Consider the following 13600-nt stretch of genomic DNA (forward strand, 5'->3'; position numbering starts at 1 on the left):
ATTTCAGCGCATTTAAAACTTCCACAGAGTAGGCTAGCCGGTTTCATTATAGTGCGTTATAATTTTGTAACCACGAAAACGTCTCAACTTCCGTATTACATTATTTGCAGGGTTATCCATGCTTGTTGTTAATAATATTGACTAGAAAAAAAGCGGGACTTCTCACTCCATACCAGCCAGGCACTGAAAGGGAATTGTAAATAAGTTGACTAGCACATCCTGAGGCCAATAAAAGTAACGTACATTAACCCATGCCCAGTTGGGGATGGGCTACACTTTGCAGCCTTAACAGCATGAGAAGTGCGAGAGACTAGATTGTAATTACGACATGAAGTAAAACTCATGAACGAGTCCGCGAAGGGAAGGAGGAATCCCGCAGGAAAACATGCATGCCAGTTATGGAGCTCTTTGGAATACTGTGGAATTTTTTCGGGTTTGGCTTATTCTCAGCATCGAAGCACTGGTCTTGGTATACGGCCAAAAGGGTAAGACTGCGCCAACTACGCGTAAAACTCCGAAGCGCTACTGTACATTAATAATATGAATGAAAACATTTATTATGGTTTGACAGTACAGTCAGAAGATTAACAGATAATGTTTGATTAAAAACTAGGACACTAACAGTTTGGGCACGTTGGCATTTTCCTACTTAAAACACAGTAATTAATTTGAGAACATGTAAAATATAACATAATCGAGTCATTGAAAAAAAAAAAACTTGAATTTTCCATTATGAATTCCTTTATTCCTTTCAACTGTTTTGTCATGCTAAACTTTGGGAAATGTATGGTACATTATTATCCTGACATTGCTGTTGACTATTCTCTTAAAATATTTTGAGAAATAAATGGTTATGCAAAAAATGAACAAGCACCAAAAGTGTAATACTTCACACATTGGAATATGTCTAGTTTCCTTTGGACAAACATGATACAAGCTAAACATGTTGTCAGGCATATTTTCAACAAGAATCAATTGATATTATTATAATTGACTTATATTTGTTAAGGATTATTAGTTTTTTAGAGATCTAGAGATTTAGAGATTTAGCAATCCCAAAGTACTAGTTGCCATGTAAAATGTTTGTACTTTGTAACTCTCTATTGCTCAAAGCAAGAACCTTTTAAAATCAATGGATATATTATTATAATTGACATTTTTTTAGATTATTTATTATTTGGGGATCGCATTGCAGTCCCAAAGTACTAATTAGTTGCCATTTAAAATCTTTATGTTTGTAACTCACTATTGTCCAAAGTAAGAATCTTTTATAATCAAATCTAGTATGATCACACATTTTTAAATATATTACTGTAAATAAGCACAGGTCAGAATGTTAACGTTATTTTACTTTTACATAAACATTTATTACGATGAATTCTGTTGGAGCATTATTATTTCGCCCATATTTTGTTATTATATTTCCTCACAAATTTGAAACTACAGTAAATGCATTGCTTGTGTTGAATATGTCCATATAAGATCAGGATCACATCAGCATCTGGACTGCCTGATTGGAAGATGTGCTGACGTCCTGGCTTGTTGTGTTTAGAGAGTGAGCTAGGAAGAATGGACTTGTTTATGGTATGTCTCAATGTGTGAGGGGTCAGCATGAATCACTACAGCCAGATTCACAGACTGTGAGGATTACGGAAACTGTTTTCCAGTCAAACGTCCACCCACTGAACTCTGCGCATATGAGCCAGAGGGGAAGCATTCTGTTTTTTGGGGGATGTTATTGTGCTAAGGTGGAAGTTGACATGTTTGTGAAATTGCTGTATTTTTATTTAGTTTCAAAGCTATTCAAGGTCTAGAGATTGTCTGTGATTTGCCAGAACACAAAGGAGCAGGATAAAGAGCTCATGCCCAAATATTTTAACTTTGTAATATGATTGACAGAGGAGGAATTATTATGTGACAATCTAAACAGCCGAACATCCTGTCTGCCATGGGCCCAGGCCTGCAGGGACGTGCCAGCAAATCTCCTGCAGAAAAAATAAAATTACATGCTGTCTGATAGTTCCGATGACGGATCGGTATCCTTGGTCCCAGTGCATTCATGGTAGCTCAGCTGTAAGGAATGTTATATTGGGTGTCAGCAAGTGTCTTAATTATACCCAGTATATGCATCCTCAAGCGCTGCGTGCTTTAAACACCTTGCTATGAACTCAACTAGCAGACATCGCACAGATGTCATCGCACTGTCTGCCTGCTGTTAAATAATGTCTCAAGATTGCCTCAGGCAATGCTTCATGAGGAGTTCATAGTAGTGAATGTTGAGCTTAGTCTGTGAAGAAACTGGCCTATTTAAGCTGTTGCTAATCGTCCTTTAACGTCAAAGAAAATTAAAGAAATTATTGTTTTGGTTACATAAAAATATTGTTTTTATATTATTGTTTATATTTTTTTCTGAACACTCACTCTGCCTACCATTGGTCAAAAAATAACAAACAGCCCTGCACAAAAGACACACCATTGGTTGTGCAAGTATTGTTGGGCTGGTTGGGATTAAGCATACAGCAATCTTTTTATAGCACCACATAGCTACAATAATCATGGTCTTCAGGGCTACGGTGTACATTTTAGGACATCTTCAGACCTCACTCATACAATGACAAGGCGTCATGCCTCATCATTTCAGGCATCGTTCCTCAGAATGAAAGGCTTTAAGTCTCAGGAAAAACAAAGTCAAGTATCGGGTCTTGTACATTTAAGCATCGGGACCGAGATGAAAAGTTATCAGACTAAAAGACATCAGGCAAAACAGACCGAGATCAAAAGTTATCAGACTAAAAGACATCAGGCAAAACAGACTGAGATCAAAAGTTATCAGACTAAAAGACATCAGGCAAAACAGGTTTAGAAGAAAAGTTATCAGACTAAAAGACATCAGGCAAAACAGACCGAGATCAAAAGTTATCAGACTAAAAGACATCAGGCAAAACAGATTCAGAAGAAAAGTTATCAGACCAAAGACATCAGGCAAAACAGACTGAGATCAAAAGTTATCAGACTAAAATACATCAGGCAAAACAGACTGAGATCAAAAGTTATCAGACAAAAAGACATCAGGCAAAACAGATTCAGAACAAAAGTTATCAGACAAAAAGACATCAGGCAAAACAGATTCAGAAGAAAAGTTATCAGACAAAAAGACATCAGGCAAAACAGATTCAGAAGAAAAGTTATCAGACAAAAATACATCAGGCAAAACAGATTCAGAAGAAAAGTTATCAGACAAAAATACATCAGGCAAAACAGATTAAGAAGAAAAGTTATCAGACAAAAAGACATAAGGGAAAACAGATTCAGTAGAAAAGTTATCAGACTAAAGACATCAGGCAAAACAGACAGATCAAAAGTTATCAGACTAAAATACATCAGGCAAAACAGACTGAGATCAAAAGTTATCAGACTAAAAGACATCAGGCAAAACAGATTCAGAAGAAAAGTTATCAGACAAAAAGACATCAGGCAAAGCAGATTCAGAAGAAAAGTTATCAGACAAAAATACATCAGGCAAAACAGATTAAGAAGAAAAGTTATCAGACAAAAAGACATCAGGCAAAACAGATTCAGAAGAAAAGTTATCAGACAAAAATACATCAGGCAAAACAGATTAAGAAGAAAAGTTATCAGACAAAAAGACATGAGGCAAAACAGATTCAGTAGAAAAGTTATCAGACTAAAAGACATTAGGCAAAACAGACTGAGATCAAAAGTTATCAGACTAAAAGACATCAGGCAAAACAGACTGAGATCAAAAGTTATCAGACTAAAATACATCAGGCAAAACAGACTGAGATCAAAAGTTATCAGACTAAAAGACATCAGGCAAAACAGATTCAGAAGAAAAGTTATCAGACAAAAAGACATCAGGCAAAACAGATTCAGAAGAAAAGTTATCAGACAAAAAGACCTCAGGCAAAACAGATTCAGAAGAAAAGTTATCAGACAAAAATACATCAGGCAAAACAGACGGAGATCAAAAGTTATCAGACTAAAACACATCAGGCAAAACAGATTCAGAAGAAAAGTTATCAGACAAAAAGACATCAGGCAAAACAGATTCAGAAGAAAAGTTATCAGACAAAAATACACCAGGCAAAACAGATTCAGAAGAAAAGTTATCAGACAAAAAGACATCAGGCAAAACAGATTCAGAAGAAAAGTTATCATACTAAAGACATCAGGCAAAACAGACTGAGATCAAAAGTTATCAGACTAAAAGACATCAGGCAAAACAGACTGAGATCAAAAGTTATCAGACTAAAACACATCAGGCAAAACAGATTCAGAAGAAAAGTTATCAGACAAAAAGACATCAGGCAAAACAGACCGAGATCAAAAGTTATCAGACTAAAAGACATCAGGCAAAACAGACTCAGAAGAAAAGTTATCAGACTAAAGACATCAGGCAAAACAGACTGAGATCAAAAGTTATCAGACAAAAAAGTAATCAGGCAAAACAGACCTATGAAAAGTTATCAGACTAAAAGACATCAGGCAAAACAGACTCAAATAAAAAAGTGTCAAAAATATTGCTCAAGGGGCTAATAAGAAACTGGACCCTGCTTTTATTCTAGCCAAAATAATACAAGAATTTCTCCAGAAATATTGTAGAAAATATTTTGAAAAATGTCTTGCTTTGTTAAACATCAATTGGGAAATATTCAAAAAAGAAAGATAATAATTAAACAAATAAAAAAAAAATTTAAAAAAAAATAATAATAATAATAAAAATAATCACAGGAGTGCTCATAATATTGACTTTAACTGTACATGTAAAATGTGGCTTACATTTTGCCGGTTTTCATGATATATATGGGTGGAAGCTTTAGATTGATCCACTTTGTGATTAATTTAGTTTTTTTATGTATTTATATTCATTTATTTAGCAGATGCTTTAATTCAAGGCAACTTACAAATGAGGAATACAAGCTGAATGCAAGCAGAAGCTCCAGTGAATAGAATGAACAGTAACTAATTAAAAATAGGAGATGAAATGGTTAAATATCAGAAGACTGCACATTCGGCAGTCACAAGATGTCAGTGATTTTTGTTTAGAATTAAAAAAAAAAATTTGTTACAAAACCAAACCGGTCCACTTTAACAGACATTAACCAATTGGTTGTGAAAACAAATTATGGGCAAAAAAAGATTATTTAATATGGATATTATTAGAAGTATAAGTTGTTTTGTATGTCTAAACATTAAATGAAATGAATGAGATCGGAATTCTTGATACATTTAAGCTACAATGACCATACCACCCATGTATGAAAAATAAGGTGAAAAGGTCATGAATATTAAAAAAAAAGTCAGTAAAAGACAGGGAAAAGTCAGGAAAAAGAAAAACCCTTAAAGTAAAAACCCTAAAATACACACATCAACTCTTCCTTCAAAGAAATCAGGAAAGGGGTCAAAAGATGCTCTGTTTAAACATAATGTATGTTACCTTACTAGGCAAGGCACTCATTCATTCATTTTCCTTGGGCTTAGTCCCTTATTTATCAGGGGTCTCCACAGCGGAATAAACCACCAACTATTCCGGCATGTTTTAGGCAGCAGTTGCCGCTCCAGCCGCAACCCAGCACTGAGAAACACCCACACACTCTCGCATTCACACATGCAGTAAGCACTACGGCCAACTTAGTTAATTCAATTTACCTATAGCGCATGTATTTGGACCATGGGGGTAACCGGAGCACCCGGAGAAAACCCACACAAACACAGGGAGAACATGCAAACTCCACACAGAAATGCCAAGCCAACCGGCCCAGCCAGGACTAGAACCGGCAAAGCAAGTATTTATGTACCACATTTCACAATGTTAATTCAAAATGCTTTAAAAATACAAGAATAAAAAAAAACATCAAATACAACAAGTCTAAGAAAATAACAACTTCCTTCCAAAAACGTCTTAATTTCAAATACAAAGAATACAAAAAAGTGATTCAAAACAGAACAAAGAATAAAAAAAGGCTAGTCATCTACATAAAATGCCCTCCTAGTAAAATAATGAAGTATGTTGGAAACTGGTAACTGTTTACATCCTTAGTATGAAAAGTTTTGTACTATAGTTCACACAAAATGAAAATTTTACCATAACCATACTTACCATTCACTCAGCCTCAAGTGGTTAGAAAACTTCGCAAGTTATTCCTGTTAAGCACAAAAGAAGATATTTTGAAGTATGTTGGAAACCAGTAACTATTTACATCCTTAGGATTAAAAAAAAAGACTAAAGTCAACACAAAAATTAAAATGTATTTATCGTTCACTTAGCCTCAAGTGGTTCGAAAACTTCAGGAGATATTACTGTTAAGCACAAAAGTAGATATTTTGAAGTATGTTGGAAACCGGTAACTATTAACATCCTTAGTATGAAAAAATGTATTTACCATTCACTCAGCCTCAAGTGGTTAGAAAATTTCACAAGTTATTTCTGTTAGGCACAAAAGTAGATATTTTGAGGAATGTTGTAAACTATTTACATCCTTAGTTAAAGAAATAATATGGAAGTCAGTTGCTACTACGATACTTCAAAATGTATTTTGTTTGGTAAAAGAATTTAAATTGTTGAGTGAACCATCCCTTTAAGATTTCAGGGAGCAGTATTTAATGATTCATGGATGTTAAATGAGAAATACAGTGTCTGGGTTAATTACATGTGGAATGAGACCACAAACCTAGATCATTAACTGCAGAATAAATGCCTTTTCAAATTAGAGTGATTTCTTTTCTCTTGTTCTTTTTCTCAGGCGATGGGTGTGGACACACAGTCCTCGGTCCCAGCAGTGGCACACTGACCTCGCCGAACTTCCCAGGAACCTATCCCAACCACACCCAGTGTGAATGGACTTTAAAGGTAGCGAAGGGCCAGACGCTGCTCTTGACCTTTGGGGATTTTGACTTGGAGAGGAGCCAAGACTGCATATCTGGCTCTCTCACCATCACAGACAGCAGTGGAGCCACCAGAGTGGGTATGACCCTGTTCACAAAGACATCTGTATGCACCAAAAGTGCTACACACACACACTGGATTTTGGTTTACAGTTTGTTTACAGATGTGAACAAAACTGTGGTACCCTTTCATTGACCAAAGAAACCCACAGTGGTCAATGAAATAACTTGAAGCAGCAAAAAGTAGTGATTTATCAAAAATTACTTATAATAAAGAAATGAAAATCCGATGTTTCTTTCAAATTGTGGTTCAACACAATTTATGTTTAACAGAGCAGGAAAATTTTCACAGTATGTATGATAATATTTTTTTCTTCTGAAGAAAGTCTTATTTGTTTTATTTCGGCTAGAATAAAAAGCAGCTTTAAATTTTTTAAAAGCCATTTTAAGGTCAAAATTATTTGCCCATTTAAGCTATTTTTTTTCGATAGCCAAAACAACAAACAAAAAATATCCACCACCTCTAATCTAGGAGCAATCCAGCAGTCATATTTATAAACAATATACAGTTGAAGTCAGAATTATTAGTCCCCCTTTGAATTTCATTTTCTTTTTTAAATATTTCCTAAATGATGTTTAACAGAGCAAGGAAATTTTCACAGTATGTCTGTTAATATTTTTTCTTCTGAAGAAACATTTACTTGTTTTATTTCGGCTTGAATAAAAGCAGTTTTTAATTTTGTAATGGCCATTTTAAGGTCAAAATTATTAGCCCCTTTAAGCTATAATTTTTTTCGATAGTCTACAGAACAAACCATCATTATACAATAACTTACCTAATCACCCCAACCTACCTAGTTAACCTAATTAACCTAGTTAAGCCTTTAAATGTCAAATGTACTGTCATCATGGCAAAGATACAGTGAATCAGTTATTAGAAATGAGTTATTAAAACTATTATGTTTAGAAATGTGTTGGAAAAAATCTTCTTTCCATTAAACAGAAATTGGGGAAACAAATAAATAGGGGGGGGCTAATAATTCAGGAGGGCTAATAATTCTGACTTACACTGTATATTTATTATTTTTAGTTGTAAATTCATTTGGAGAAAATTAAGTAATTCACTTTTAAATTGGCACTTGCATTAAGATAAAACATAGAAAAGAAGATTTAGTGACAAAACAGCTAATTAAATAAAAGTAGAAAGAGTGCATTTTAGGACTTGGGCCCCATGGCTGGAGTTGCTTTGGGCCCCCAAATCACTAAACGCGCCCCTGCTTCCTCATCCTTTGACTACCATATAAACTAGAAAAGTATTTATAATTTAATATAGTTATTAAAAAAGGAAAGTACATAGTTTATATTTAATATCCATTTAGAGTTTTTACTAATTATTTTCAGTATTTTAAAATTATAAATAAAAATACATTTAATGTTTATAACTATTTTCTATTAAAACAAATTTCTTTTATAATTAGCTATTCTTTAAATATAAAATATCATATTCAAAATATTAATATTTTAAAAATTAAAAACTGTATTAAATATTCTTTCTTAAACCCGTGTTTCAAGTTCATTCTTAGCATTGTGAAATCCTCTCGAAACTATCCTGATACTTTGCTATGCAGTCTTATCCCAAAAGGCCAACACAAGTAGGAAATTTACAGTTACTCTCCACCTTCATCTGCTGTAATTTCAGAGCCACCTCATTTACAGCATGTTGTTATTGAGAAATTCCAGAGCGTCCACCTCACGCTGTTCTTTAGTGCCTCGGAGTCATGTGACCATAAGCTTGACTGCGGTTTGCATGCTGAATTCCACTCTGCTGTAGCATAACAGTGATGCAGCCACAAAAGTGTGCTTGAACATGCCTTTTATGGCAGTGAAGGTGTGCATGAAATCAAACCTACTCTGCTTGTTTATATGCACTCTGTTGTTTCACAGGTCCCCTGTGCGGGCAGTTGTCGCCCACAAACAGGAACATATCTGTGAGTACCAATGAAATAACAGTGCATTTCATCTCCGGCACTCACCGTTCAGGACGGGGCTTCGTCATGTCTTATTCAACCAATCAGCACTCAGGTAACAGCTCTGTTCATGTTCTGCATCACTTCCCACATCATCAATAAACATTAGAAAAATCGTATGAATGTATTACAGCAAGCGGCTTTGACACAATCTACATTGTGAAAGCACTATAGAAATAAACATTAATTTAATTGAATAAATACTTATTATGAATTTAAAATGATAACTAAGCGAATATAATTATGTAATTAAATGTTACTGGATTAACTGATATTAAAAACTCAAGTAAGATTTAATTTCTCCAATATAATCAATGTCATATAAATTACATTCATTCATTCATTTTCTTGTCGGTTTAGTCTTTTTATTAATCTGGGGTCGCCACAGCAAAATGAACTGGCAACTTATCCAGCATATTTTTTACGCATCGGATGCCCTTCCAGCCACAACCCATCACTGGGAAACATCCTTTCACACTTATTCAATCACACACTTACACTACGTACAATTTATCTTACCCAATTCACCTACAGCGCATGTGTTTGGACTGTAGGGGAAACCGAAGCAGCCGGAGGAAACCCACGCGAACGCGGGGAGAACATGCAAACTACACACAGAAATTCCAACTGACCCAGCCGGGACTCGACAGCACTACCTACTGTGCCATTGCGTCGCCCCATAGATTACATTAAATAATACAATTATAAATTAAATAAAATGGATGTAATTTAATTAAACTATGTACAGTGGGTATAGAAAGTATTCAAACACCCTTACAGTACCCCATATTGACAGAAAAACAGACTTGTTGACATTTTCTGCAGATTTATTAAAAAGAAAACTGCATTCAGTATTCAGACCCTTTCCTGTGATACTGATATATTTACCTCAGGTGGTGCATTTTTTTGGATAATCCTCAAGATGGTTCTACACCTTCAATTAAGTCCAGCTGTGTTTGATTATACTGATTGGACTTGATTAGGAAAGCCACACACCTGTCTATATAAGACAAAGGTTTACCTTTTAACAAGACAATGACCCTAAGCACATGGCTAAAATAACGAATGAGTGGATTTACATCAACTCCGTGACTTTTCTTGAATGGCCCAACCAGACCCCTGATTTCAACTCAATTGAGCATCTCTGGAGAAACCTAAAAATGGCTGTCCACCAACGTTTACCATCCAACCTGACAGAACTGGAGAGGATCTATAAGGAGGAATGGCAGAGGATCCTCAAATCCATATAACAGAGTGAAAGCATTAAGAGGGTCTGAATACTTTCTGTACCCACTTTATATTAAATACCAAGTTTTTAAGTTGTAAAATATAATATTAGGAATGAAAATGATAATAAATGCCCTTTTAGATTATTTTTCTTTCACGCAAATTATAATATATATAATATATAAATTGGAAAATATATAATTGTATTTTTTTATTATAAATAATATAAATGTATAATTGAATAAATTAAGTAATTAATTTTTAATAAGTAAACAGATGCTTAGATGCCTAGATTGGCATTTAATATTTAATAATTTATTCAATTATATATTTCAATTTATATTCAATCTCTAGATGTCTAGTAATATACTGACAATATAATAAATGGAAAGTAAATTAAACACCCACAGTATCTACAATTTACATTCTCATTCTATTGTTATCATATAAACTATATTAAATGTACAATTCTTTACTAAATAAAATTATAATTTAATATAATATTAATTTAAAAATGACATTTGTCATTTAAAATCCATACTCCTTCAGGCTTTTTCATGTCCTATTCAACCAATCCTTTCTAGCATCAAGTTCTGCATCACTTCCCACGTCATCAATAAACAGAAGACAAAGAAGAAAGCCACAAACCTATCAACAAAATTAGAACTAATAGATTATACCATGTGACTCCATGGTTCTTCCTGCTCTGAGAGTGTTGTATATTACAAAAGTAAACAAAGCATGAACTGTTTGTCCTCTAAATGTACAGCTCACCCAGTAAACACCACTTGAGCTGACTTAAGAAGTGGGAGTAGTTCCTAATCTCAACTACTGTTTACTTCTTTTCCAACTTCATATGTGAACCGCCCTACCGGAGTTCACGCAATAAACATCCTTACATGTGTCGTAGTGGTAGACTAGACTAAAATAAATGTCTTTAAGCTACAACCTGTACTTATATTACAAATAAAATGCTTTCTATTCAAGCCCAGAAAACAAGAGCACACTCAGTTGATGATGTAATAATTGGATATTCGTGAATCAGATTAACGTCAACGTTTTATTCACAACAAACCGTGTTAATGTTTATCACACTATGACTACGCAGCTGTCTGTAGTACTTACTTCTGACATTCCAAAGTATGTTATCTCTAGTTAACAACCTCTAAATAACGCAGGCTCATCTGGAAACTTAAGGCTGATAAATACTTCTGCGTCAAACACCGGCGTATGCTACGGTGCTGACGCATAGCCCTTCGCCGTGGCCGTCGCCATCACTGACGTGCACCTCTCAAAAAAATGTAACTACACGTCGCAACAACGCGTAGCGCAAGCTCTGTGATTGATCGGCTTGGTAGCGCTGACGAGTCGGGGCGGGACCGAGAGCCGCGTGAATGGCGCGAACCCAATGTAGCGATTGTTTACAAGTGTGGAGTCCCGTGAAGGAGCTCCGGATGGAAAGCTTTGTTTTTTGTTTACCTCATAGTTAAAGTTGCTGCACGTCCGCCGGTTCCGGCCTCAAAATGAGCGAGTTTGAGCCACTTGTACATCCCGGAAGTATTCAGGAAAAACAAAAAAGCAGCGAAGAAACTCGACACAGAGGAACATTTACACCTCACTGCCAACTAGCGTTTCGAAAGTGTTAATGTAGACCAACAGAGACAGCGCGCAGAAGTATAAATGGACAGCCACGCGCGTTGCCTGCGCCGTGGGTTACGCCGGTCACTTGGCACAGAAGTATAAACCAGTATTTAGAATTGCTATGACCCTCAATGAATATGTCCTTATACTTACATCCACATTCATATGCAACTGCTTGTCTGTCACACGTTTTTGAATGTTTGGCGATGTCTTGTGAATTAATAATTTGTAGGTTAGTTTATCCTTTATTATGCTTTATTTTGTTTCGGTCGGCTTTGTGTTTTTGACTGTTTGCCGCCATTTTGTGACTGAATTATGTGCTGGTTAGTGCAACGTTATACTCCATCAGCTGTTTTGGTTTCTGTCTGATTTAATTAAAGAATGAGTAAACTATTACAGCTCAGAACAATGTTTTGTGTCAAATTTTTTGGTTTTGTGGCAAATAGCTGTGCAATAAGCGGCATAAAGTACATCCAGGTGGATGTTTTAGCAGAATAAAGCCCTTTAGGCTTAGGGCCACAAAATTGACGCAAAACAACTAGCACTAATGAAAGCTAACTGTTTTGTCGCCTCACGTTGGCCTGCATCTGGACCAAAAAGCTGCAAGTGAACACACCAAACAGATGGCAGTCGACTGAAATGAATCTGTTAAACTTTTTTCTCATTCACAATGGGAAGCCGGAACTTTTAACATGCGTGCATAGCATACACAAAGCAGCGTTCAGTAGCGTTATCACAGTAATCTTCACTCACTTTGGAGGGATCTAATAATATGTATCGTTTGTAAACATTTGAGAAATGTAGCGAAATTGCAGCAGACCTCTTTGTGTTCCTTCTTAATTTGTTTACTTGTCACACTCGCACTCTGATGCATTGATGAAAACCCAGTTAGAGCGTTCTCCTCAGTCAACGGCTCACCAATTCAGCATGCTAAATAAATGATAACACTGTGTAACCAAAGCAATTAGATGTATTTACGCTATTGACCAACTGACTGACAAAGCCCAACAGCTGACCATAGGCTTGGTGTGTCCCGGCCTTTATACAACTCAAGGACTGATTCAGCTCTGTGATAACAACTCTTTTTTATTCTGAAATAATCTCCTAGATGTACTTTATCCCTAACTTGACAGAGGTCTGAAACACTAGAGACTGAGCACAGATGTACCAACGTGAAATATTGTACCAGGCAGCAGAGGCATCTTCAGAATGGCTTATCACACCAGTAAAAATAATACGTATTCTGTATTAACTTTAATGATTGTTGAGCAATTCTGATTGGTGGATTAGAGAATTGTTTGTAATAATGTTAAAAAAAACAGCAGCCATGAAACTTTGTTAAATCAGTGTTAATTATTTGAATCAAATTTTCAATATTTCTGATACTTCCACAGCCAGTGAGTTAAATTCGGAAGGGCTCATACCTATATGCCTTAGTTTCATTGAAATAATCAATCATTTAGGTTGCCTTTAAATCTGGCAGGGGGCAACAGATGACAAATACATTTTGAATCTAATTCTGGCTTATTTTCAGTTTTCACTGTTAAATAATGAGTGCTGTCCCTGTTAAAAATTAACTAAATGAACAATTAAATGAAGGTGTACCCTCTGGATGAGCCTTGCTGAATGAAGAACAGCATGTGAAAACAGATAACATTATATTTAACACACTTTAGGCTTTTTATTTTACAAATATTTGTTTTTATAAATCACCATGTTAAATCGTTGAACCAGCCCTGTTCCTATAGTTTTCCATATATTCTAATGTGAGGCCAGTGTGTTGGGCCATACAGAAGCAC

General features: G+C 35.3%; 1 protein-coding gene across 4 annotated transcripts in view; it reads left to right on the top strand.

Moving 5' to 3' along the window:
* si:dkey-34d22.1 overlaps positions 1–13600 on the top strand; it is a 42746-nt gene that overhangs the window by 13994 nt on the left and 15152 nt on the right. The window contains exons 1-3 of one of the 4 annotated variants that reach the window (XM_087287393.1): positions 313–485; positions 6765–6986; positions 8851–8988. In XM_087287393.1, the coding sequence (XP_087143519.1) occupies positions 386–485; positions 6765–6986; positions 8851–8988 (460 nt within the window). In that variant the 5' untranslated portion in view covers positions 313–385. Of the gene's footprint in view, positions 1–312; positions 486–6764; positions 6987–8850; positions 8989–13600 lie in introns of those variants that run through there. The other 3 variants (XM_087287395.1, XM_087287394.1, XM_087287396.1) reach the window with 3 other exon arrangements.

This window comes from Danio rerio, chromosome 16 (assembly GCF_052040795.2).
Source record: "Danio rerio strain M-AB ecotype USA chromosome 16, GRCz13ab, whole genome shotgun sequence".
Lineage (NCBI taxonomy): Eukaryota > Metazoa > Chordata > Actinopteri > Cypriniformes > Danionidae > Danio > Danio rerio.